We start from the raw sequence: 26,168 nt of genomic DNA, 5'->3' as shown, positions 1-26,168 counted from the left end.
GGTCGCATTAACGCCTCACCACGCGTCATAGACGCGTGATGAGGCGCCATTACCCCCCGAAATAATTGCCATGCGTAAAGTTACGCTTGGCAATTATTCCCTGTAGCGCGCAGGCCGAGTGGCCCGGCGCGCGCTGCAAAACAGGTAAATGTCTGTAGCGCGATCACGTGACACAGTGATCTGTGTCACCAGCGCTCCGGAGCAAGAGCGCAGGCCCCCGGGAGACCTGTGGACAGCGGGGCTGCTGCATCTCCCTACCTGCCCGCAGCTGCCTGCAATCCCGACGGGACTTAAGGCCGGGTGAGTGTGTGCAGTGTTCTGTGTGATTGTAGTGTGTGTAGTGTAGTGTAGTGTGTGCTGTGTGAGTGTAGTGTAGTGTATTGTGTAATGTGTGATGTGTGCTGTGTGAGTGTAGTGTAGTGTGTATTGTGCTGTGTAGTGTAGTGTATTGTGTAGTGTGTGCTGTGTGAGTGTAGTGTGTGCTGTGTGAGTGTAGTGTGTGAGTGTAGTGTAGTGTATTGTGTAGTGTGTGCTGTGTAGTGTAGTGTATTGTGCTGTGTGAGTGTAGTGTGTGCTGTGTGAGTGTAGTGTATTGTGTAGTGTAGTGTAGTGTGTATTGTGTAGTGTGTGCTGTGTGAGTGTAGTGTAGTGTGTGCTGTGTGAGTGTAGTGTAGTGTGTGCTGTGTGAGTGTAGTGTGTGTAGTGTAGTGTAGTGTGTGCTGTGTAGTGTAGTGTGTATTGTGTAGTGTATTGTGCTGTGTGAGTGTAGTGTGTGCTGTGTGAGTGTAGTGTGTGCTGTGTGAGTGTAGTGTGTGCTGTGTGAGTGTAGTGTAGTGTGTATTGTGTAGTGTGTGCTGTGTGAGTGTAGTGTAGTGTGCGCTGTATGAGTGTAGTGTAGTGTGTGCTGTGTGAGTGTAGTGTCGTGTTGTGTGCGCTGCGTGAGTGTCGTGTTGTGTGCGCTGTGTGTGTGCGCTGTGTGAGTGTAGTGTGTGCTGTATGAGTGTAGTGTAGTGTGTGCTGTGTGAGTGTAGTGTAGTGTAGTGTTGTGTGCGCTGCGTGTGTGCGCTGTGTGTGTGTGTGCGCTGTGTGTGTGTGCGCTGTGTGAGTGTAGTGTATTGTGTAGTGTGTGCTGTGTCAGTGTAGTCTAGTGTGTGCTGTGTCAGTGTAGTCTAGTGTGTGCTGTGTCAGTGTAGTGTGTGCTGTGTGAGTGTAGTGTGTGCTGTGTGAGTGTAGTGTGTGCTGTGTGAGTGTAGTGTGTGCTGTGTGAGTGTAGTGTGTGCTGTGTGAGTGTAGTGTAGTGTGTGCTGTGTGAGTGTAGTGTAGTGTGTGCTGTGTGAGTGTAGTGTAGTGTGTGCTGTGTGAGTGTAGTGTAGTGTGTGCTGTGTGAGTGTAGTGTAGTGTGTGCTGTGTGACTGTAGTGTAGTGTGTGCTGTGTGACTGTAGTGTAGTGTGTGCTGTGTGACTGTAGTGTAGTGTGTGCTGTGTGACTGTAGTGTAGTGTGTGCTGTGTGACTGTAGTGTGTGCTGTGTGAGTGTAGTGTGTGCTGTGTGAGTGTAGTGTGTGCTGTGTGAGTGTAGTGTGCGCTGTGTGAGTGTAGTGTGCGCTGTGTGAGTGTAGTGTGCGCTGTGTGAGTGTAGTGTGCGCTGTGTGAGTGTAGTGTGCGCTGTGTGAGTGTAGTGTAGTGTGCGCTGTGTGAGTGTAGTGTAGTGTGCGCTGTGTGAGTGTAGTGTAGTGTGCGCTGTGTGAGTGTAGTGTAGTGTGCGCTGTGTGAGTGTAGTGTAGTGTGCGCTGCGTGAGTGTCGTGTTTTGTGCGCTGCGTGAGTGTCGTGTTGTGTGTGTGCGCTGTGTATTACCGAAATCTTCATACTCCTCCTCGGGTAAAAATACTCCTCAAAAATGGTGAGAGGAGTATTTTTACCCTTCTGGAAAAATGTTAGTGCGACCTCTGAGCACTAAAGTAATTCAGCTGATCAGGTCTACATGGATTCATGGCAGTTGTACTGTAGTCACAGTATCAGGTATTTGATCGCCCATTCCAATCACATGACCACATAATATGATGCACCACGTGATCGGAGCAGTGTAACACATCACGTAACCCCAGACAGCTCACTATCCAACCTGGATACCGCCCACCAGCTCCAATAGTGGTCATCCAAAAGCAGTCCAACAGCGATCACCACCAATACAATACACACAAGGGGGAAACAACACGCAGAAACATTTTTTTACACTTGTGGAGTTAATGGAGGTTTCTTTTATATCTTTACATGAAGAGGGATGTTTATTGAGTCCAAAACACTCACGCCAGATGATATTCAATTATATGGAAGTATTACCAATGAGGGGTTTATTGTGCTATCATACTAGTATTTAGTGTATATTGGTTGTTACATTTTGCCTACGGTGTGATTTATGTAATTTATTGTATATGACACCTTTATATGGAGATAAATACTACTTTTAGTTTGGTTGCACTATTTTATTTCACATTAGGTTTTTCACTTGTATTTACAATGAATAATAATAGGTGTTGTTTATGTTATGTGTTGGATAGGTATTGCAGATATATATTGTTTACATACAGTACAGATCAAAAGTTTGGACACACCTTCTCATCCAAAGAGTCTTCTGTATTTTCATGACTATAAAAATTTTTGATTCACACTGAAAGCATCAAAACTACGAATTAACCCATGTGGAATTATATACTTAACAAAAAAGTGTGAAACAACTGAAAATATGTCTTATATTCTAAGTTCTTCAAAGTAGCCACCTTGATTACTGCTGTGCATACTCTTGATGAGCTTCACGTGGTAGTTACCAAAAATGGTTTTCCCCAACATTCTTGAAGGAGCTCCCAGAGATGCTTAGCACTTGTTGGTCCTTTTTCCTTCACTCTGCAGTCCAGCTCATCCCAAACAATTAAGTTCAGGTCTTGTGACTGTGGAGGCCAGGTCATCTGGTGTAGCATCCCTTCACTATCCTTCTAGGTCAAACAGCCTTTACACGGCCTGGAGGTGTGTTTGGGGTCATTGTCCGGTTGAAAAATAAATGATGGTCCAACTAAACACAAAACAGATGGAATAGTATGCTGCTGCAAGATGCAGTGGCAACCAGTGGTTAGCAGTGGTTTCCTAGCATCTATTTTACAATGAAGGACTGCTGTACACAGTCTCCTCTTAACAGTTATTGTAGATATGTGTCTGCTGCTAGACCTCTGAGTGGCATTGACCTTGTCTCTAATCAGAGCTGCTGTTAACCTGTGATTTCTGCAGCTGGTGATTTGGATGAACTTATCCTCTGCAGCAGAGGTGACTCTCGGTCTTCCTTTCCTGGGGCAGTCCTCATGTGAGTCAGTTTCTTTGTAGTGCTTGATGGTTTTGCAACTGCACTTGGGGACACTTTCAAAGTTTTCCCAAATTTTTAGACAGACTGACCTTCATTTCTTAAAGTAATGATGGCCACTCGTTTTTGTAGTATGGCTGGAAAAAAGCAGCTAACAGTTTATTCAGTAGGACTATGGGCTGTGTATCAACCTGACTTCTGCACAACAAAACTGTTGGTCGCAACACCATTTATAATGCAAGAAATCCCACTTATTAAGGCTGCATGCACACTGCCGTGAGCCCGCCGCACCGTAGCACGGCGGGCACACGGCAGCGCGGGTAGAGGAGGAGGAGGTGAGCGCAGCTCACCCCCGCCCCTCTCCATAGCGATGTATGGCCGCACGTGTGCTGCACCGTACCGCTCCCGTAGGGCGCCACGAGCCCATAGAAGTGTATGGGGAACGTATATATACGTCCCCCATACTGTGGTGTGAATGCAGCCTAAACCTGACAGAGCACACTGGTGATTACATTCTCTTGATGAGCTTCAACAGGTAAAGAGTGTGTAAAGCAGTAATCAAAGCGAAAGGTGGAAATTTTGATGCCTTCAGTGAGAATCTACAGTTTTTATATTCATGAAAATACAGAAAACTCTTTGAATGAAAAGGTGTGAAGGTGTGTCCAAACTTTTGGTCTCTACATCAATGTATCCTTCATCCAATGGCACTTTATTGTAATGAATAGTACACATTGGGGGCTTATTTACTAAAGGTCTACGGACTGCATCGTGGGATATTCCGACAATTTCCGTTTTGCACAGGTTTTAGCAGGGGTTTTTGACGATCGGATTTTGGCGCATCGGTGCCGGCTTTCATGTGACACAAATTGGGGGGGGGGGGGCTGGCCGTCAGACAATCCGACTGATTCGGACTAAGCGTGGGATTTAACATTTAAATTGTGTCGTAAGCCATGCACCTACATACACTGGGAAGAAGAAGGTGAACTCCAGCGGACCTGAGCGGGGAGAGACACATGCAGTATATCTGGCGCACACTCGTAGTGAATCGCAGCACAATCTATGATCGTTGTATGGATGGTGCATGGTATTGCATGTCTGTGCTTGGGAACGGCGCTCTGCCGACTGAAGCAGCATCAGATATAAAAGGTGGAATCTCCGCCTCCTATGTCAGGAGGTGTGAATTGCCAAACAGATTCGGCATACATCGTGTCAGACACGAATGATGACGTAGGTGATTGTCAGGTGTGTTTACCGGAATGTATCTAGCACGTGCAACACGTCTAAGATTTGTGCTACCTCTGTTTCCCCAAAAATATGACAGTGTCTTATATTAATTTTTGCTCCTAAGGAGGTCTTATTTTCAGGGGATGTTTTATTTTTCCATGAATAAGATTTTACATTTATCGTTAAACAAAAAATCTACTTCTCTAACATCCTTATGACTCTCCAAATTCTGAATTTTATACTGTATTTCTTGTGACTCCATTTCTATTAGAATCATTGGCCCCAATCTCTCATGTTTAGTGAAAGCACTTTCCATAAATGACCCTTCTTATCCTGGTAGCTGCTGGGATCACATTTGCAGCACACCAGCCAATGATTTAATTCCATGAATTCTTCACCATGTCACAACCTTCTGCAGCATCTAAAAGATTTACTAATACTAATGTATGGTGTGGGGGGAGCTGCTGCAATGACTGCCGCTAGGTCTTATTTTCAGGGGAGGCCTTATACTTCTAAGCCTGAACAAAATTATACTAGGTCTTATTTTCGGGGATGTCTTTTTTTAGGGGAAACAGGGTATGTGTGAGATGTGTCTGCCAATGGTATGTAGGTCTCTATGTGATTTACAGTAAAGACTTTTGTATTGAATGTACTATGTGTGGAGCGTGTTTTCTGATGCAACGTTGGTTTTAAATTACAGGAAAGTTGTGTGAACCACGTTATGTGGAAATTTAAAATGTCTCATCGGTTCAGTGTTATCACATTAATCCTGGAATTACTGAAATTCTGTGAATCTCAGAAAGCCTTGTAGTTCATATTCCCTGTTCATGCCCTGGGGTTCCAAGGTTCTCAGGGTATGGATCTAGTATGCTTCTCGTCTTTTGAGAAGTTTAACTTGGTCACCCCCTCGGCAGGGTCGTGGAATATATTCCAGTACCTGATATTTGAGTTGAGCGAGGTTGTTTCTGGCCCTCTGGAAGTGATCCGGTATCGGGAGTAAAAGGTTGTTAGTACGGATAGTTGATTTGTGTTAGCAAATGCGTGTGACAAGTGATTGAGTAATCTCCCCCACTTATACCAGTCCACGGGGGCATTTTATGGCGTAGACTGCAAACGTGGAATCACAGGTAAAGAAGTCACCTATAGGTTATGGATGATGTGTGTGGATGGTGTGCTGCCCTTAGAGACACAAGAACATTGTGCACATTTCAGACATGGGAAGGTCCCCTTCGGTTGTGTATGAAGAAAAGTCTGTCTTATGACCCTTGTATTGGCTGCTCTAACAAGCATGTCCTTCAGATTCACAGGTTGTTTTGTGCAGGGTAATACTCTGTTATGAAATTCCTCAACGTTGGGATATGTTTTTGCTATGATTTGCCAGTGTGCCTGGATGATATTCAATACTGGTACTCATACTGGTATCATTCATTAGTGATATCAGTGTACTAAGATTGCTGGTCATTTTCAGGAGGCCTCTAAGATACTCGGCCCAGAGATTTTCTACGTCCCTAATCACTAGGTGAATAAACACCTCGTCTCAAACTCTTGGTGTGGTCTGAGGTTTATCCTGAAAATAGGCTTTAAGTCGGATAGTCCTAAAGAGGAGGGAGCTCTTCCACAGGACCAGACACAACCTCGCTCATCTCAAATATCAACTCAAATAAAGGTACTGAAACCATCCGATATAAACTTCTCAAAATACGAGAAGCACACTCATTCCATACACTGAATCTCAGGGTATGAACAGCGAATACGACCTACAAGGCTTTATAGGATTCCCAGAATTTCAGTAATTCCAGAATAAATGTGATAACACTGTTTATTATCATGTTCTCATGGAAATCGCCTTTTGTTACAGAACCAACAAGATCTTTGGGGCAACACGCCGCTGACTTACCTGGTATCCATCTTGTCAATTTGGTCCTCTGGCCATAATTCCTTTCTCCCCTTCTGTATCTCCTACTCCTTATATTATTACAGACATTTTTCCTTTCCACATAACCTGCTTCACACAACTCTTCTGTAATTTAAGACCAACATTCCATCGGCAAACACGCTCCACACATAACACACCCTATGAAGGGTTTATACAATAGTCTTTCCTGTAAATCACATAGAGACCTACATACCATCGGCAGACACCTCTCACACATAGCACATATCCTAGACATGCTGCACAGACAGCTAGATATGTTCCAGTAAACACACCTGACAATCACCTACGTCATCACATGACACGATGTATGCCAAATCTAAATCGGCAATCCACACCTCCTGACATAGGATAGGTTCTCTCCCACCGCACTCTCCTCTGGGGGCGGAGCTTCCTTGAAGCTGCTTCAGACGGCAGAACGCCGTTCACAAGTACAGATGTGCAATACCACACAGCGCTACAATTGCTAATATGCCCGACTTCTTTCTACTTTTTCCTTTTTCCACGACAAGCCCAGGTCCTCAGTTCATATACAGATTGATCTCAGTTTCCGAACAGAATATCAGTAATTTTGCCTCATGGGTTTTGTACCTTAACACAAGCTGACAGATACCACAGTCAATTACTCTATAGATACTTTCTTGATCATGCAAACTGTCCATAGATTATTTTGTATATTGATTTCTCTGTATATAGCTATACATTTGTATGCAGTTTGTATGCTGTGAACACTGATTGTAAATATTGATGTTTGACAGCTGCGTATGTCAGATAACAAAGACTTAATTGCATTAATTGCAAAAACTGGCACACAAGTCCTGATAAATGTTCCCTTAGAGCAGCGGTTCTCAACCTGTGGGTTGTGACCGCAGTGGGGGTTGAACGACCAAAACCGGGGGGTCGCCTAAAGCCATCGGAGCTGCAATTTTATTGCGTTTTTACTGTGAATCGCATGGTTTGGGGTCACCGCAACATTAGGAACTGTATTGCGGGGTCACAGCATTAGAAAGATTGAGAACCACTGCCTTAGAGCCACTACCAAACAATCCTTCTGATACCTAAAACATAAATACCTGATTGCCACCTTGTCCATGACATCCAAACAACGAGAGATGAGCTCCAGTGGGATTATGATCTGGTGCATTATAATCTAAACATTCAGATGATATGCCTGTGCTGCGGACCTAAAGAACAAACGAAATAGCCTTCAATTACATTTATTTCACATCAGATATTAATAGAAAACAACTAATGCAAGGAATCAGCTGCCAAGGCAAATAATGTTACATGATGCATTAAACCTTTTATGCGGCAGACGTTTTTGTTATTGCATTTGTTCTTTACCCCCATATCCCAAAATCCATAATTTGAATTTTCCTGTTTACAGAAATATATGAGGCTTCTTATCTGCAAGACAAATTGTACTTCCTAGTGACAGTATTTAATATTCCATGCAATGTACTGGGAAGCAGGTAGAATAAATTCCAAAATGTGGAACAATTGACAAAACATTGCCAGCTTTCACTGTGCTCCAAATAACACCTTCCCTTTATAATATACAAATACATGAATGCACAGTGCAGGGCTCTTTAACCAATTTTTACAATTAAAGGGGTTATCCGGTTATAAAAAAAAATTACTTAGGACCGGGCTGGGGCTGGCTATTTAAAAATAATAAACAATCACTTACCTTCTCCATTGCCGCCGATGTCCCGCACCGCGGTCCGTCTGATCCGTGCCAGTGTTTGTTTATAGGGGCACAGAAGGGAACAGGGAACTTCAGGTCCGCGATGTGGCCGACTCCTCCCATCAGGCCCTATCTCTCAGCGTTGTAAGCGCTGGGAGATGGTGTCGGATGGGAGCTTCCGGCCGGCAGGAAACTCCCTGTTCGCCCTTGTAATGAAACATGCGCACAGATGAGACAGACCGTGGCGCGGGACATCAGCAGCGCCGGACAAGGTAAGTAGATGTTTATTATTTTTAAATAGCCCACCCCAGGCCGGCCCTAAGTAAATTTTAACACCCGGATAACCCCTTTAAGCCTATGATCATGACAAGTAGAAGACCTCAAGAAGAAAGATATATTTCTGACAAAGAAATACTTTGCCATGCTAAATGAAATTTTTTTAAAGGAAATATACCATCAAAAGCAAGCATGATAATCCAGGGAAAATTAGTTATTGATCAAGACACAGTGACCGTGGTGACTTCTTATATTTGTTATCCATGCTCTCCTACCTAATAAAATTTATTTTAAAAATTATGTTTATGAGGAGGTGTGAAGAAAATATAGGAAAATACATGTACCTGGGGGAGGGTCCATTATAGTCATTAGTGCTACTGTAGTACTAGTAACTCACTTTCTTCAGCTTCATCTCAAATAGCTTAATTGAATCAAAACTATCATAGTGGATAGCAATGGAGTTATGATCCACCTCAGTCCAAGTCCACATTTTTGGAATTGGGATTGCAATGGTTTTGTATACCTATGACTTAATAGGTTCTAGCATTATTGGACACAGAGATATAAATATCTCTGAATGGGAAATGGTCATTGCTGGTATCAATGTGATCCAGGGATTCATTTGAATCCAATGAGGCAAGAACCCTGACCCCATTAACTCCCATTGCGAAAGGTAATGATACCAGGTAGGGGGGTTCCTAGAGCCCTCCTATGGGTGTGAAGGGGAGTTTCTACACCTAACATAACCAGGGCACCCCTTGTATTCATTGTTCTTCTCTAGGAGATAATTTACCATATAAGGCAGGAGGAATCATCGAATGGTCATCCATTGCCATTGACCAGCACAAGGTAACTAACTCACTGTGTGCTGATACTTATATACTAACTGTATATATTTCCATATATATCTCCACTGTGTGTAATTTCTTTCTAGTGTGCCCTTGGCTCCTCAACTGATATAATGAGAGCTTGTAGTGGCCTACTGAAAGGGGTCTTTCAGCCGTTCAGGGTTGTGAGCTAGTGTTGTGCCATATGCGGAGGTTGTGTGGACAGCCATAACTCACTTCTATAAAAACAATAATTAATTGACCTTGCGTACCCCTCAGGGGTCTAGAAAATGTCACGTTATGTCACAGGTGGGCATAACAAGAGATCGTCAATGCTATAGCTTCACCGGCTGTTGGGGTAGTGCCAAGGAAGCAGGGAGGAGGCTCCTACATGGTCTAACAGCCTGTGGTGCTTCAACACAGATGATCCCTGGTAATGCCCGCTGAGCCCTTAGGGATAATTAGCATAATTTTAAAACTTGATTTAAGAGGGAAGGAGGCCATGGATGACATATACAAGATGGTAATCACGGTCACAGTGCCTAGATCTAGGACCAAGGGTCTCTTTTTATCATGCTTGACTATTATGGTAGATTTCCTTTAATATTAAATAGTAAATATGAGGCCAAATATTAAATATTAAAGGAATATACTTGCCGCCCCATGCCAGCCAGGACGATCTTCTGGAACATGCAGATCAGGAAAAACATTTCTCAAGTACCACTCAAAATTCTTGCACTGTAGTCTATCTCTGAGTATTTTCCGATCTGAAATATCTCCATATTTTTCCTAGAATATTTATTAGTTAAACATATTAAATTGAGACATGGGAAGCTGAAATGTCCAACAAAGTTACATTGTGATGTTAACACAATAAAGATCTTTTTAACCCCTTACTTTACAATTGTATTCAGTTTTATTGCCATTTAACCCCTTAACGCTGAAGCCACTTTACACCTTCCCGACACCATTTTTTCATATCTGCCCTGTGTCACTATAAATGGTTATAACTTTGAAACGGTTTAACATATCCAAGTGATTTTAAAATTGTTTTTTCGGGACACTTTGTACTTCATGTTAGTTGAAAAATTTTGCTGGTATGTTTTGCATTTATTTATGAGAAAATCAAGAATTTTTCCAAATTTTCACCAAATATCTTATTTTCGAACTTCAAAATGTTCTACTTTTTTCATACATAGTCATAACTGCAAAAATACTTAATAACTAACATTCACCGAATGTCTTCTTTATGTGGACATGGTTTTTTATGCATACATTATTTTTGTAGGAGGTTCTGGGGCTTTGAATGTTATGTGCGATTTTTCACATTTTCATAAAAAACGCAAAATCCTGCTATTGAGGGACTTGCTCAGGTTTCAAATCACTTTGAGAGACCTAAATAAAAGTAAAACCCCATAAATTACCCCATTATAGAAACTACACCCCTCAACGTACGTAAAACAACTTTTATGAAGTTTGTTAACTCTTTAATTGTTTTACAGGGGTTAAAACAAAATCGGATGCAATTTTGAAAGTAAAATTTTTTTGGCTAAATGAATGTGTTTTTCAAATAATGTACAAATTCTCAGTGGATAAAATACCAAAACGCTCCACAAAATTTGATACCCAATCCCTCACGCGTATAACGTATAGCGTATAATGTGCACACGCCAGGGCATCGAAGGGAAGCTGCGCCATTCAGAGCCGATTATGCATTGTCACTTTTTATTGACTATACAATCTGTATTTTTTTAATTTAATTTTTAATTTGGACATATAAGGTCTTATTTTTGGCGACATGAGATGCACTTTACAAATACTTTATTTTAGTGGGTCATAAGCTTATTGATGAGATTTTATTAACTCTTGAATGTATGGCTGAAAAGAAAATTGTCAATTTTCGTTTATTTTCTTTTTGTATTTTTTGGGGGTCGTACACCGTACACTAAAAATACTATATTATCTTTATTCTACAGATCACTACGATTACGGTGATACCTCATTTATATACTTTTTCATTTATTTTTACAGTTTTACTGGATAAAAACTAATATAGAGGAAATCTCATTTGTTTTTGCATCACCATCTTTTCGGAGATGTAACTTTAATATTTTTTGGTGGACAGCTAGTTTAGGGCTTATTTCTTAGTGTTGAGTTGTTCTTTTCAGTGGTACCATTTTGGCACACATAACTTTTTTTTATCACTTTTTAGAACATTTTTGTGTAGAGATTTTATGAAAAATTTACATTTTTGGCGTGTTTTTCGGGTTTTGTTTTTACGGCGTTCACCGAGCAGGTCTAATAATGTTTCTGAGTTATTGTACGGATTGTTACGGACGCGGCGATACCAAATATGTGGGGTTTTTTGGCGATTTTGTGTTTTTTTCACTTTATTGCATGTGTATAGGGAATATTTGTGTTTAGGGGACTTTAACTTTATTTAATTAATTCTTTTTATTAAAAAAATGTTTTTATTCAATGTTTTTAACTTTTTTTAATTACTTTTACAGGTTAGCTTGAACAAGCGATCCACTGATGGCTTCTTCAAGCTCTTCTTCACATTACACAGTGTAATACAGATGTATTACACTGTGTAATGTAACACATTGAGCATGATGCGCAGGACCCGGCTCCCGGAGGAAGATCGGGCACTGGCAGTGTTAGGGGTTAACACCTGCGATCGGAGAAATCTGTTTGAGGCGGGTGTCGGCCTCACCCCCAGCCGACACCCCCAACTTCTGGCCCCAGCTCCGTTCAGGAGCCGGGGCCAGAAGTTTGACGTAATAGTACTGCATTTTACGGGAATGCACATCCCGCCATGCAGTACTATTACGTCAAATGTCGGGAAGGGGTTAAGCACCGTTTTACACAGTGATGGTCAGTGTAAAATTCTAAGGGATTGGGCGGGGACTCTCTAAGCAGACACATTGGGGCTTATTTACTAAGGGTTCGGGGATCACACTTGCGTCAGATTTTAGAAATTTTCGTGATTTGCACCGTTGTGACAGGTATTTACCCGGGGATCGTCTTGCACGCGATCAGATTGTGGCGCAATTATTGTGGCTTTCATGCAACAGAAATCGGGGGGGGGGGGGGGGGGGGACAGATGATCCGACTGATTCAGACTGAGCGCGGGATTTAACATTCAAATTGTGTCGCATACAATGCACTTACATACACCGGGAAGAAAATGGTGAACTCCGGCGGACCTGAGTGGGGAAGTGACAGATGCAGGATATCGGGCGAACGATCTTTGTGAATTGCGTCAAAGCTCATTCTCGTTGGACAACGCACAGCGGGGATCGCGCAGGACCGGGTAAGTAAATGTGCCCCATTATGATCCATCTAGTTCTGTGGTGTGACAATGTGGTTAGATTATCAGGGTACAGGTGTATATGCATTTTCATTTGGCTTCTGACATTGTACTAACACACTGACACAGATGAGAGATGCAGGAGATGCCTATTACACAGAGGCATGACAGACTTTTACACTGCCAGCACTGCTACACCTCTGTTCTCACAGATAAGTTATTTGGGGAAAAGGGGAGGCAGGCACATAACTGTTAGAATTTTGAAACTTCTCTTTCCTCACCATGTTATGTTTGCTGGCAGAAAGAGAGTTTCTGAGCTCGGTGCTGGACTGCAGGGGGCGTGGCTACAGGAACAGAGCAGAGAGAGAAAGAAACTCAGCAGCACGGAGTTGCACAGGAATCCAAGATGGTGGCCACCCAACCTCAAGCCAGAAATTACAGGGTTGAGTCTAGGGGTAACTGAAATTGTGTACACCAGGACTGATAGAGACAGGTTGGACTTATATCTGTGAAATGCTGCATTACAGTAATAACAGTGAATTAGAGAATGTGTTTGTTATTTTGTTATCCTGAGTACATATAAGAAACTTGTCTTTGTGGGAATACCCCTTTAATGTTAGTAAAAAGTTTCAGAAATTAGATATTGATGTGTATTGTTCAATGGGTTTTACAAGATCAACTTACTATCAACAAACTAAAAAAAAATGTAACCGGTTAAGGATGAAAGCAGGTCTCAAAGAACAAGGAAAGAAAAGTCCACATCACAGCATTGATGCATCATCCCCTGTTGTAAACCTCTCTCAGTATAAACCAAGCACAGCGAAGATAAAAGTTTTATCTAAAGGAGTAACATTTTGTCGAACAAAACCACTTGACAAGGTTTAATTTTGGTGTGATGTAGAAGAATTTTTTTATGACAAAAGTGAGACCACATCAGAGAATGATCCAGGAAAAGAAACATCAAGAAAGAAGAAAAAGTCTAATTGGACCCCACAACCCGGATTTAACTAAACCTTGGATTACTACATAGATTGTTACCGGAAAAAAGTGAAATCGAGTTGTTAGACAGAAATCACAATATCAGAGACAACCCAAGCATAGAAAGCCATACTATCATTAAAATAAAAGAATGATAGACAAAGGTGGAACTGTGGTAATTATCAAGACTTCAGATTACATTCAGGAAGCAAACAGACAACTTTCTGATGAATGATACTACACACTGTTGAGGGAAGATCCCACTATACAATATACTAGAGAACTTACCGAGATCATTAATGGCTTCAACCCAATTTCTGACTCTCTACTGAAGTTAATACCAAATACTCCCAGAATAGGTACATTCTAAATGCTACCTAAAATACACAAAGATGGCAATACAGGAAGACCAATCATTTCTGGTGGTCAAACTAGAAGAGGAATTTCTAACAACCTGCACCACTAAACCTCTAGCATACTTTCGCTACGTTGATGACCTGCTTGTTATCTGGTCAGGATCTGAAGATGAACTGTTGTCTTTCCACAGAAGTTTTAACAAATTCCATCCTGCTATAAAACTCTCTGGCTATTCTAAATCTAAGGTACACTTCCTGGACACAACCATATACATTAAAGACAATAGCATACAAACTACAATTGATCAAAAACCCACATCCAGCATACCTAAAGTGGAACAGTTTTCATCCAAAACACATTTAGAAATCCATTGTCTACATTCAAGCTCTGAGATACATTCGGATCTGCTCAGAAAGTAAGGATAAAGAACAACAGATTCCATCAATAAGAAGAACATTCTTACAACAGGGGTATCACCCCCTGGTTATAGATAGACAGATCCACAGAGCTAGAAGGATTCCAAGGAGCAGCCTGCTGGAATACCAACAGAAAGAGGATAAGTACAACCCCCAAATGAAATATTTTAAGAAAATTGCAGCAGCTCTCCAGGCCATCCTTCATAAGGTGAACAGACTAGAGGTCATATTCCCTGACCTACCCCTCCTACATGAGGAATCTCCTGGTAAGAAGTGCCCTTTCACCACCAACACTGATGGGTACTTTTCCCTGCAACAACAAAAGATACAAGACTTGTGCCCATGTTCTATCATCAAGCACTGTCCACATCCCCAACACACAACAGGAGTATAAAATCCCGGGCACATTCTCCTGTAGATCTTCCAATGTTGTGTACATGATACTGTGCATGAGGTGTCACACAAATAATATATACATTGGGGAGACCCAACAAAAACTTCAGAGCAGGATGAACTCTCACAGACACACCATAAGTGAGGGGATGGACACACCTGTGGGAAAGCACTTTTGTGGACCAGGCCACAGTGAGAAAGATTTAAAGGTCCTAATACTGAAAGGGGACTTTAAGGACAACAGAGAAAGGAAAACCTGGGAGTTCAAACTGATGATGACCTTCCAGTCACTGACACAAGGCTTCAATATTGCACCTGGGTTTATGGCTCATTACATGGACTCACTTCAATCCCCACAAGAGACTAACTCCAGACCCATGCCATCCTAGCCCACCCCCCCTCCCCATCAAACTTAACATAACCTCCAGTTTTATTATCCCAGCTTATCTTAATTGGCTCTCACCATATGCACTAATTATCTAATTGTAACATCCCTCAAATGTTGTGTTTTTCTCTCAGTGCTTCATTTGTATTAATGCCTGATGAAGGGGCCTGTGTATCATTCCTTAAGAACTTTTGTCGTTTTTACACAAAAGTATTTACATCAGATTTTTTTATTTTTCCTGGCTAACACGGTACATCCAACAATTTACTCAACATACTATGTTCAAGGGTTTGGCAAAGATATGTTGTCCTCTCTAATCCTACAACTCAGAGGAGGATTGGACCGGGGGATTTGAACTGCAAATACTCTTGAGTCTGGAAAGCTAAGCCACTACCATAAATACCTGGTAGCATTTTGCTTAGCAGAGCCCATGGTTGTACATAAACTACCTCCCGTTGGAGGCATATAAAAAAATACAACTCTTAAAGAGCTTTTTCAGTTCATCTAGCTAACATGTTGTTAAAACTTAAGGCTCCATAACATTTATATTACTTTAAAATTAACACCTGCACATTTTTACATCTTTTTGATACCCAAGCACAAATTCATCTATACCTTTCTAGCAGGTGGGTTTCTGTTGTAGAAATGTTCTTTATAACCATCCATCCAAACTTCAGCAGCCCGAGCAGTATTCTGTAGAAAATTGGGTCTAGCGTAAGGGGCTTTTTTGGGAAAAACATGTCCAACATGAGAACAAGGGTGGATCTCAAGAGTCCCACCACACTGCCAAACCTGTAATGGGTTAAAGATACAAGAAATAAAGATGAACGTGACATTCAGATGTGTGGCTACTCTATGTAATACATTAGCATATGTCATATAAAAGTGTCCAATGAATATACAGCCTAAGGCCAAAGTCGTTACAGTACCAGTGCTGCAATTTGTCTGGTAGACAGGGAGTCCTTGCAACATATTTCTGTATGATAGAAGGACTCACATCATGTGCTTTTTGTGTATTCTGTGGGATCGGACCAACATACCGGTCCATTGCTACAGGCTGCACACATTCATCTGCAGCTAGCCTCACATGTAGAAAAAAACAACTAGCAATCCTTTCCTATTGATTACATGAGTTAAAAGAAGATAGAATACTAAAATAGCATTACACTAATACGTACCCTGAATGAAAGTTCAAGGTTTTCACCACCCCATACTTCCATGCCCATGTCATAAGTTCCAAGATATTCAAAATATTTCTTGCTCACCGCAAACAGTCCGCCTGCCATAGTTGGAGACCTTAAATAATAATAATAATTTAAAAAAATAAATCAAAGATTCAAATGATTTAGATTCATATGTAAATCCAAAGGAATACCCCAACAATATACATAAACAATATGAATCTGCTTAGTGATGTTTAAAATGCAACAACATACCCAAGTGATTCTTTTGCATGATACAATGTACTCCATGTTAGGTCCGGTTTACACTACAACTATTAATTTTATAATACCCATCTGTCCTTTCAATGATTAATTTTGCTTTCCATCCAAATTAGTTACCAGCTAAGGCCTCATGCACTCAACCGTATGCATTTTGCAGTCCCGTTTTTTTTTTTGGCTCATAAATCGCAAAAAAAAAAAAAACTCCTGCCCAACTACAAATTTGGTTACTGGACTACCCCTGGCTCCATTTTGTTTTTACTGAGAGCATTGTTAGACCCCATTGCAGTTTCTGGCATTTTATGCGTTTGCACTAGCATGCCATCCTGTGGACAATCTTCTCCTGGACTGGGTCATTCTTAGGCAACTCAGAAGGCAATCACCTATGCTGGACGAGGAATTATAATAATTTCCTTATTTATACAGCACACACAGATTACGCAGCGCTGCACAGAGCTTGCCAAATTGGTCCCTGTCACCAATGGGGCTCACAATCTAATCAACATACCAGCATGTTTTGGAGTGTGGGAGGAAACTGGAGAACCCGGAAAAAACCCACACAAACATGGGGAGAACATACAAACTCTTTGCAGATGTTGACCCTGGGTCCTGAACTCAGGTCCCCAGCGCTGCAAGGCTGTAATGCTAACCACTAAGCCACCTAGAAGAACCGAAGAGAACCGAGCGGTTTGAGGTTAGATCAGTTGAAGGGTCACTTCTGTAACTTGTATGCTGAGCAATGGCGGCATCTAGACAAGTTCCACAGTTACGTTCCGATGTCTATTCAGTTTCAGTATACACTCAAGAGGTAGTCGATCACCCAAAAGGAACAACTCCTTGTGACAGTGTGATAATTTTTTTCCCTTGTTTTTTCTGCCATTTTCTTAACAGCTTCTTCCAAAGATAGTTGTGCAATTTGTTCAGACAGGGGAGGAGCACTACTTGGCTTTTGGATGGCAGATTTTGCTGTAACGGTTTTCAGATGATATACTGCTTTTGCAGAGCCCTGAAATAACAAAGAAAGGGAAGCCCTAAAAGGCATGAGTCCCAATTGAGAAGCTACCCCCCCCCCAGAAAAACTTTTAAACTTGTATATTAAGTATAATAAAACTTTCCTTTTTATAGTCTTGAGTATTCCATCAATGATCTCTCTTGTATGATCAATGATCTCTCTTGCTCAGATTTTTAAGTGTAACATATGATTATATGTCTAAATAAGATGTAGTAGAACACTGATCTGCGCAGATATTTATGACTTACACAACCTTTTTATAGTCTAGGGCTCTCTTTAATCCTTTTTCGTTCCAAGTTTGATATAACGAACGCGAGCGCTTCCTGCTGGGGGGGAGATCTTACTAGCCCCATGCTCTCCAACATTACCATTTTGGAGGAGTAGTTGTCGTCTGAAGTTTGTATTGCAGAGGAGGTTATGTACTCCCCCCCCCCCCCTGTGTCAGGTCAGGGACAATGTACACGACATTGGAGGCATATAGTTATATTGCCTCAGATATGGAGTCTGCTATGGGGACGACTGTCCATTTTATTTGTCCACTTCATCCTCACAAAGTGACCCCGAGGAACCGCCGGGAAGGTGCCTTCAGAGTAATGCTGAAGTGCCTGGGACTGCTGCTGAAGTGCCTAGGACATTGGTGAGTGGCGATGAGTAGGATGCGTTTTGAAGCCATCCATAGGTTTTTGTATCATGCCGACAATGCACAGTGCCTACCCAGAGATGACCCCAGATATGATAGTCTTATATGGGCTGGACCTTATATAACCTGAGTGCCAAATTTATGGAAGTGAATACCCCAAAGATGCACATATTGATTAACGAGTCCCTGCTACATTTCAAAGGGAGACTTCCGCCAGGACCTGCCCAATAAGAGGGCAAGGTATGGTGTAAAGATGTATTAGCTGTGTGAGAGAGCATCAGGGTACACTTAAAAGTTCAGAGTACATGAAGGGAAGGACTCCAGAATAGTGCCCGCAGAATGTTCCTCCTTCCTGGGAATTGCTGGAAAGATGGTATTGGATTTGGTGCACCCTCTACTGGACCAGGGCTACCACCTCTACCTGGACAATTTTTGTTCCAGAACTACACTGTTCAAGAGCCTCACTTCCAGGAAAATTGCGGCTTGCGGCACTGTTAGAAGTAATCAAAGAGGTCTCCCGAGGTCGCTGCTATGGAAAAAGCTCAGAAGGCATGAGAGCCAAGCACTATGCAGCGATTCAGTTTTGTGTGTCAAGTACAAGAGACACGTCCTTGTATTAACAACAATACATGGGCAAACCAGCACCCCTGCCCCTGTACGATGTACCAGTACAGCAACCCCCAAGCCGGACTGTATTTTGGATTATAATAGGTACATGGGAGGGGTTGACTTGTCGGACGAAGTGCTTTAGCCATATAAAGCCATGCAGAAGTTGAGGGTGTGGTACAAGAAGTTGGCCGTGCACATTGTGCAGATAACACTGTATAATGATTATGTGCTACATCGATGTGCCGGCCAGGGGGGAATAATCCTGGAATATCAAGAGGTGGTTATCAAGCATTTGATTTTTGGAGACCAGGAAGGGTGGAGTGCTAGTACATCTGGAAGCAAGGCTACAACACGCATTGTGTACCAGGGTAGCACTTTCCAGGGGAAGTTCCCAAAACTGGCAGCAAGGGAAGGACACAGAAATGGTGTAGGCAGAGGTGGCACTAACATTTTTCCAGAAGGGTAATAATACTCCTTTCAATAATATTTATAATATTAATTCCTATATTTATATAGCACACACAGATTATGCAGCGCTGCACAGAGCTTGCCAAATCTGGTCATTTTTGAGGAGCAGAGGAGGAGTATGAAATTTTCAGTAATACATATAAATACCTCCTAGGTATATATGGTGTGAATAGAAGAATATTTATGCAAGAAAATCATTACAGCCATTGTATTCTGTCCCCCAGATTCCCCCTTTCCAGTCCATGGCTTTCGGGCCAAGAAATCCGCTTTCTAGTTCGGCCATACGCCCTGGAAATAATGGTGGATTGGTGGCCGAACAGCCAATCCAGCAGATTGACGTGCCTTGCAACAAGCCATGGATCTTATTGACCAGGTGCGTCAACCTGCCAATCATAGCCATGGCTAGTTTCAAGCGGCGTCAATTTGCCCCACTGGCTGTTAGACCACCAATCCAACATAATTTCCGGGGAGAACCGCTGAACACAATACCCCAAATCCAGAAGTCGGATCCACTCATCTCTACTGGCCACCCATTTTTTTTTGTGAGTGGGTGAATAACACAGATTTTTTTTTTCTAAACTGGGTCTCCATTTAGCAGGGAACACACATACATATATGTCCCCTGCTGTTATATACAGATCACAGATAACGGTGTTCACGCTGATCAGTGATATATATATATATATATATATATAGACATGTAGAGATGGTACACATCATATCTTCTCCGCATGTCTATTAACCCCCTCTGCTCTGGGAGTGCTCAGGGGTCGAGGGGGCAGCGCTCAGCTCTACACAGAGGGAGCAGTGTGTGAACCCTCCAGATCAACATCATTATCAGCCCTCTCTGCCAGGAGACGGAAGACTGGTGGAGGACAGGAAGTTCTGGCCCCCACGGTGCACACACTCCTACACTACAAGACTGGTATCAAGGAGACGCTGCAGCTCCTGACTAGAAATGCCTTTACATGCGTAATAGAGGGTTTAATGCGATCTCTGGGTACGGAGTTTACTCCAAAAAGGGTAAAGAGTGCCAAACCATTCAGTGTGACACATGCCGCGAGAAACCAGGATTATGTGACATTTTGGACAATGCCGTAACCGGGAGAACCTGCATCATGATTTTTGTGGTGTTTCTCTCCCGTTGCAGGAGCTGGGCACAAGATGACATAATAGATATTTTGTACTATGCACCATCCATTATGCATCATCCTTGTGGTCCACCTGTGGGGTTAAATTGCTCACTACACCCCTAAATTAATTCATGGAGGCGTGAAGTTTCTACCTAACTGATCCCTAAGGGCATCTACAAATGCTTCATTATGCCAAAAGAAAAAAAAAAGTAAAATATCTGAGCTCCAAATGCCATTCTCTTCCAAACCCTGCCGTGTCTCCATCTTGTGGACTATTGCCATATATATAAGGTATTTCCGTACTCGTAATAACCCGCAGAATGATTTTCGGGGTGTTTATCCAAATTGGCATGAATTGGGCTAAATACATTCCTCTCTACAATGGAATATTTCAGAATATTGCAATATTGCAATTTTTACACTGCCGCATTCACTTTGTATTACATTTGGGCCAGCATCTAGGAGATTAAAATGCTCATACAACCCAAGATTGGGGTGCCCTTTCCTAAAATGGAGTCACTTCTCGGGGGTTTCTATTGTACTGGTACCTCATGAGCACCCAAACACCAGGCTAGTCAAAAAGCGAGCTCCAAAAACAAATTTTGTCCACTCTCAGACCTGCCGTGTCCCCAGCCTGTAGACTATTGCCACATATGGGGTATTGCCATACCCGTAATAAACCACAGAATGATTTTTGGGGTGTTTATCTCTAGTGGAATGAATTGGCTGAATACATTTCTCACTAGAATGGCACATTCGACAAAACAATGCAATTTTTACACTGCCCCATTCACTTTATATTACATTTTGGGGCAGCATCTCAGGGGTTAAAATGCTTATACAACCCTAGATAAGTTCTGTGAGGGGGGTCCTTTCCTAAAATGGGTTCACTTCTCAAGTGTTCCTATTGTACTGATATCTCAGGGGCACCCCAACACCAGTCTAGTGAAAAGGGAGCTCCAAATGTTAAATTTTGCATGTTCGATTAGAGCCCTACTGTGTGACCACTTATTATTGCCATTTATGGAGTCTTGCTGTACCCAGGACAACCCACTAAAATGGCATATTTGCAAAAGAAAATGCAACGTTTACTCTGCACCATTTACTCTGTATTAGATTTTGGCCAGCATGTTGGGGGTTAAAATGCTCACCACAACCACAGATACATTATTTGAAGGGTATAGTTTCCAAAATGGTGTCACTTCTCTGGGTTTCAATTGTACTGGTACCTCACAGGCTCTGCAAACATGACATGGCACTCCAAATCCAAACTTGTGAAAACTGAGCCTCTAAAGGAAAATTTGGCTCCTTCCCTTTTCTGCCCTGCTGTGTGCCCAGCCTGTCTATTATTGGCACATATTGCTGTACTCAGGACAACCCGCAGAATGATATTTGGGGTGGTTGTCTAAAGTGGCATGAGTTGGCCACCATATGTTTGGCATATGGCATTTTTGAGATAAAAACTCAATTTTTTCTCTGCACCATTGACTTTGCTTTAGATTTTGGCCAGCATGTTGGGTGTTAAAATGCTCACTACAGCCCTAGATAAATTCTTGAGGGGTGCAGTTTCCTAAATGGTGACATCTTTGGGGGTTTTATATTGTACTGTTATATCAGGAGCTTTTCAAGTACGCTGTGGCATCATAAAACATTTGTAGCCAAATTGGCTTGCCAAATACCCCATGGCATGAACTCTGTTCTGGCCATCGCTGTGCGGCAAAGCAGCAGTTGACATCCACATGTCTGGTATTGCCGTACTCGGAGGAAGCAGGCAAAAAATGTTGGGATGTATATTTACCTCACATTCCTTCTGAATGTGCACATTTCAGGGCTAAATGAGAATAATCTTATACAAAAATTGAAATTTCAGAATTTCAAATCCATTTTTGTTTACTTGCAGAGAAAGAATGAAAGGGGTAACAGACTTTTAAATGCTGATTTGAATCGTTTGAGATGTTATGTTCATAAAATGGCGTTACTTGTGGGGGTTTATAGGGCACTTCTAAACTGAACTGGTCCCCAAAAAGTTGGTACTAAAACTTGAAACCTTCTTACATCCGTAAAAAAAAATGGAAAACGTAAAACAAATTATGGTTTCTACAAAAAAAAAAAAAAAAAATTTGGTATGACTTTTTACTTAAAACTTTGAAAAATTTTATTTTTTTAAAAGTTTTCCTAAATTATTTAATTTTAGCTAAATGATAATACAGACATAAAATAAAATGTCTCACGAGAAAACAATCTCAAAAACCAAAAAGATATGTTAAAGTGTTTAAATTTTTTAAAAAGGGCAGAGCCTTAACGTTCAAACAGGCTAGGTCCTTAAGGGGTTAAATTTGTGGAGGTAAATGGAGCACATAAATATGCGGATCATAACAATAAGATGTAAAATGGATACTGTACACTCACCGGCCACTTTATTAGGTACACCATGCTAGTAACGGGTTGGACCCCCTTTTGCCTTCAGAACTTCCTCAGAGATTTTGGTCCATATTGACATGATGGCATCACACAGTTGCCGCAGATTTGTCGGCTGCACATCCATGATGCGAATCTCCCGTTCCACCACATCCCAAATATGCTCTATTGGATTGAGATCTGGGGACTGTGTAGGCCATTTGAGTACAGTGAACTCATTGTCATGTTCAAGAAACCAATCTGAGATGATTCCAGCTTTATGACATGGCGCATTATCCTGCTGAAGGTAGCCATCAGATGTTGGGTACATTGTGGTCATAAAGGGATGGACATGGTCAGCAACAATACTCAGGTAGGCTGTGGCGTTGCAACGATGCTCAATTGGTACCAAGGGGCCCAAAGAGTGCCAAGAAAATATTCCCCACACCATGACACCACCACCACCAGCCTGAACCATTGATACAAGGCAGGATGGATCCATGCTTTCATGTTGTTGACGCCAAATTCTGACCCTACCATCCGAATGTCGCAGCAGAAATCGAGACTCTTCAGACCAGGCAATGTTTTTCCAATCTTCTACTGTCCAATTTCAATGAGCTTGTGCAAATTGTAGCCTTAGTTTCCTGTTCTTAGCTGAAAGGAGTGTGGTCTTCTGCTGCTGTAGCCCATGTGCCTCAAAGTTCGACGTACTGTGCGTTCAGAGATGCTCTTCTGCCTACCTTGGTTGTAACAGGTGGCGATTTGAGTCACTGTTGCCTTTCTATCAGCTCGAACCAGTCTGCCCATTCTCCTCTGACCACTGGCATCAACAAGGCATTTCCGCCCAGAGAACTGCCGCTCAATGGATGTTTTTTCTTTATCGGACCATTCTCTGTAAACCCTAGAGATGGTTGTGCGTGAAAATCCCAGTAGATCGCAGCAGTTTCTGAAATATTCAGACCAGGCCTTCTGGCACGAACAACCATGCCACGTTCAAAGGCACTCAAATCACCTTTCTTCCACATACTGATGCTCGGTTTGAACTGCAGGAGATTGTCTTGACCATGTCTACATGCCTAAATGCACTGAGTTGCCGCCATGTGATTGGCTGATTAGAAATTAAGTGTTAACGAGCAGTTGGACAGGTGTACCTAATAAAGTGGCCGGTGAGTGTATAGTCCTATTGAATGAAACAAAGTATATTAGACAGGAGCATCTGATCGTAGAACGGTGACAACGGGTAATAAACTGTTATACAACCTCAGATATTCTAGTTTATTTTGGGAAGCGTCTACTATAATTACACCTGAGCAGTGGCCTAAATTTCCTGTAATGACAATTTAATTAAAGTGACTACCTCAGGTATCTTTCACCAAATGAATGTCTAATAGCAACAGAGATCTTTCTTACACTTAGATATGAGTCAGTAGAGTCAATGAAAAGCTAAGATGTCTTTGGTTTCTGCCAGCCTCAGCTTGGCATCTGAACAAGTAAAACTAGAAAAGTAGCTTGTGGAAAACGGAAAAGTATGAAACACACTGGAGGAGGAACTTCACCTGCTAGTATAACTGGGCCAGTGTATACATACAATAATTTGAATAGATGTAATATTCTTTACAAGATTACACAGTACAGTTAAATACAGAAAAATAAATGCTAAAACAAATTCAAATAAATGGAAGGTCAATATATTTTTATTCCCTGAAATGTTTTCTAAATCAAAATGTACATTCACCAGAAGATTGAAACCAGAAGTTTACATGCACTTTAGAAAAAGACACATATGCATGTTTTTCCTATCTGACATGAAATCAGAATACATTTTTTCTGTTTTAAGTCAATTAGGATTACCAAAATTATTTACCGTATATACTCGTGTATAAGCCGAGTTTTTCAGCACAAAAAATGTGCTGAAAAACCTCGTCTCGGCTTATACACGAGTCAATGCTAAAAAAAAAAAAAATAATAATACTCACCCTCGGCTCCCGATCCCTGTCGCAGCTCCCGGCGGCTCCCCGTGACTGTTCTGTCTTCTCTAGCCGGCAGAGTTGCGTCTATGCGATCTGCCGGCCGTCGCACACTGTAATGCAGCGCTGTCGCCGCTGATGACGTCATCAGCGGCAACAGCGCTGCACCACAGTGTGCGACGGGCATCGCGATCTCCCGGCCAGAGAAGATAGAAGAGTGAAGAAGCCGCCGGGAGCCGCGATGGGGACCCGAAGCCGCCGGGAGCCAGGAGGAACATCGGGGACACCGGAGGGTGAGTATTAAGTTTATTTTTTTATCTGTATGCTACACGGGGGCAGGCTGTATACCGATGGGGGCAGTGCTGTATACCGATGGGGGCAGTGCTGTATACCGATGGGGGCAGTGCTGTATACCGATGGGGGCAGTGCTGTATACCGATAGGGGCAGTGCTGTATACCGATGGGGGAAGGCTGTATACTGCAAGGGGGCAGGCTGTATACTGCAAGGGGGCAGGCTGTATACTACTGGGGACAGGCTGTATACTACTGGGGGCAGTGCTGTATACTACTGGGGGCAGGCTGTATACTACTAGGAACAGGCTGTATACTACTAGGGACAGGCTGTATACTACTGGGGGCAGTGCTGTATACTACTGGGGACAGGCTGTATACTACTAGGGACAGGCTGTATACTACTGGGGGCAGTGCTATATACTACTGGGGACAGGCTGTATACTACTAGGGACAGGCTGTATACTACTGGGGCCAGGCTGTATGCTACATGGGGCCAGGCTGTATGCTACATGGGGCCAGGCTGTATGCTACATGGGGCCAGGCTGTATGCTACGTGGGGCTGGCTGTATGCTACGTGGGGGCTGGCTGGCTGTATACTATACCCTCGACTTATACTTGAGTCAATATGTTTTCCTAGTTTTCTGTGGTAAAATTAGGGGTCTCGGCTTATACTCGGGTCGGCTTATACTCGAGTATATACGGTATATTTGGCAAATACCAGAGTAATGAGTGATAGAAAAAATACCATGAAAAGTTCTAACTTTCTGCAAAGTCAAAAATGTACACATATTTCATTAGTACAGTGGAACCTTTGATTACAAGTATTTTGGTTTGCAAGCATTTTACTAGACAAGCTTCCATTTTACAACAATTGTAACTTGATTTACAAGCAAAATTTCATAATACAAGCATTATGTGAGCCCTCTCTGTTCACTACTGTGCTGTACTTCCCTCTCTCACAAAATAGTTTAACACAATATCGAAGACATAGAAATAAATGGGCTAGATGTTGTACTAATTATTTCTGGGGTGTGGAACGAATCATCTGCACTTCAAAAATATGAGCAA

At 42.2% G+C, this 26,168-nt stretch overlaps 1 protein-coding gene across 3 annotated transcripts in view; it reads right to left on the bottom strand.

Moving 5' to 3' along the window:
* GALNT4 (polypeptide N-acetylgalactosaminyltransferase 4) overlaps positions 1-26,168 on the bottom strand; it is a 154,480-nt gene that overhangs the window by 74,626 nt on the left and 53,686 nt on the right. For all 3 annotated transcript variants that reach the window (XM_072152909.1, XM_072152910.1, XM_072152908.1), the window contains exons 6-9: positions 16,317-16,434; positions 15,754-15,930; positions 9,954-10,085; positions 7,580-7,690 (exon numbers count right to left, since the gene is read on the bottom strand). In XM_072152909.1, the coding sequence (XP_072009010.1) occupies positions 7,580-7,690; positions 9,954-10,085; positions 15,754-15,930; positions 16,317-16,434 (538 nt within the window). The remainder of the gene's footprint in view (positions 1-7,579; positions 7,691-9,953; positions 10,086-15,753; positions 15,931-16,316; positions 16,435-26,168) is intronic.

This window comes from Engystomops pustulosus, chromosome 5, assembly GCF_040894005.1.
Source record: "Engystomops pustulosus chromosome 5, aEngPut4.maternal, whole genome shotgun sequence".
Classification (NCBI taxonomy): Eukaryota; Metazoa; Chordata; class Amphibia; order Anura; family Leptodactylidae; genus Engystomops; species Engystomops pustulosus.
Note: the sequence above shows the minus strand (reverse complement) of the source record. Positions and strands in the feature narration are given on the sequence as shown.